Source organism: Gossypium hirsutum, chromosome A12 (genome assembly GCF_007990345.1).
Source record: "Gossypium hirsutum isolate 1008001.06 chromosome A12, Gossypium_hirsutum_v2.1, whole genome shotgun sequence".
NCBI lineage: Eukaryota > Viridiplantae > Streptophyta > Magnoliopsida > Malvales > Malvaceae > Gossypium > Gossypium hirsutum.
Window position 1 is genome coordinate 77,492,348 of NC_053435.1, and position 1,121 is coordinate 77,493,468.

Sequence of the window (1,121 nt, forward strand, 5' to 3'; positions counted from 1 at the left end):
TCCCTATCCCTTTCCAATATGAGAATGAAAAATTAGATTTTTCCTTCTACTTTTCAACTTCTGATTTTTAACCTCTTCCTCCTGAAAAAAATCTAAATCCAACTAAAAATGCTAAAAATCAAGAGAAAAAAATTTAATTTATTATTTTTTATTGAAAGTGAAATTACAGTTTCACATAATTCTTTCTCTTTATTAATATTTGTAGTGGAATAATGAAAATAATATTTTATATAGAATTAAAATTACAATAATAGGTAGAATGATAAAATATATTACAAAATTCATTTTTCAAATTTTAGAGAAAATAATCTTAAAAAACACACACACACAAAGACTGTCATCTATATATTGATTCGAGGCCGTTAATTGTCCCTCTTTTTCCGCTTTGACATAGACGAGACGGTAGTATTCACCGTGGACAACGACGAAGAAGACGACGGCTCAAGTGACCGGCGCCGTGGTCCGACTCTAATTGGCTCGACTTTACTCGAGCCGATTAAGTGAGGGAAATTGAGCTTAGCTTTGGCACCACGAATCTTGAAAGCGGCTTTATCGTAAGCCAACGCAGCGTCCTCCGGCGTTTCGTAAGTCCCTAACCAAACCCTTAAACCGTTCCTGTCGGGATCCCTTATCTCCGCCGCGTACTTCCCCCACGGCCTCCTCCTCACTCCTCTGTAATGCACCGGTTTTACACGCGCCGCCACCGCTGCAGCAGCCTCCGCTTGACTCGCTTCCCGCGGCGGCTCCTCCTCCGCTTCGTCAGGCTTTGTTGAGCTAAGGAGACTTGTAAAGCTGCCGAAAAAGGGTTCATTGAAGCTGGACACCATGGCTGAAGAAGTTAAAGAAGCTTCAAAATCATCAGCTAGAAGATTCCGGCTAATGATGTCCAAGGAAGCAAGGTCAGATTCTGACTTAGTCTCATTAACCCACATTTTCTTTTTTGTTGCTTGGATTCTAAGAAAATAATGGAACAAAGCTAGTCTTCTTTTTTTTTTCCTTGGAAGAAACTGATGAAGAGCTGGAAAATATATAAACCCTAAAGTCCAACCATGGAAGAATCTACAGCCATTTCATATTTGAAAGTTGAAAGTGATGGGTCTCTTTTACTTATTTTATTTGAA

At 39.2% G+C, this 1,121-nt stretch overlaps 1 protein-coding gene across 1 annotated transcript; it reads right to left on the bottom strand.

Annotated features, from left to right (window-relative positions):
* Positions 1-215: 215 nt before the first annotated feature.
* On the bottom strand, positions 216-1,121 carry LOC107938638 (ethylene-responsive transcription factor 13). Its single transcript, XM_016871865.2, has one exon. The coding sequence runs from the start codon at positions 930-932 to the stop codon at positions 363-365; it is 570 nt and encodes a 189-aa protein (XP_016727354.2). The 5' UTR covers positions 933-1,121; the 3' UTR covers positions 216-362.

Excerpts from the sequence above, each read along its gene's own strand:
- LOC107938638 (XM_016871865.2), bottom strand. The coding sequence starts at position 932 with ATGTGGGTTAATGAGACTAAGTCAGAATCTGACCTTGCTTCCTTGGAC.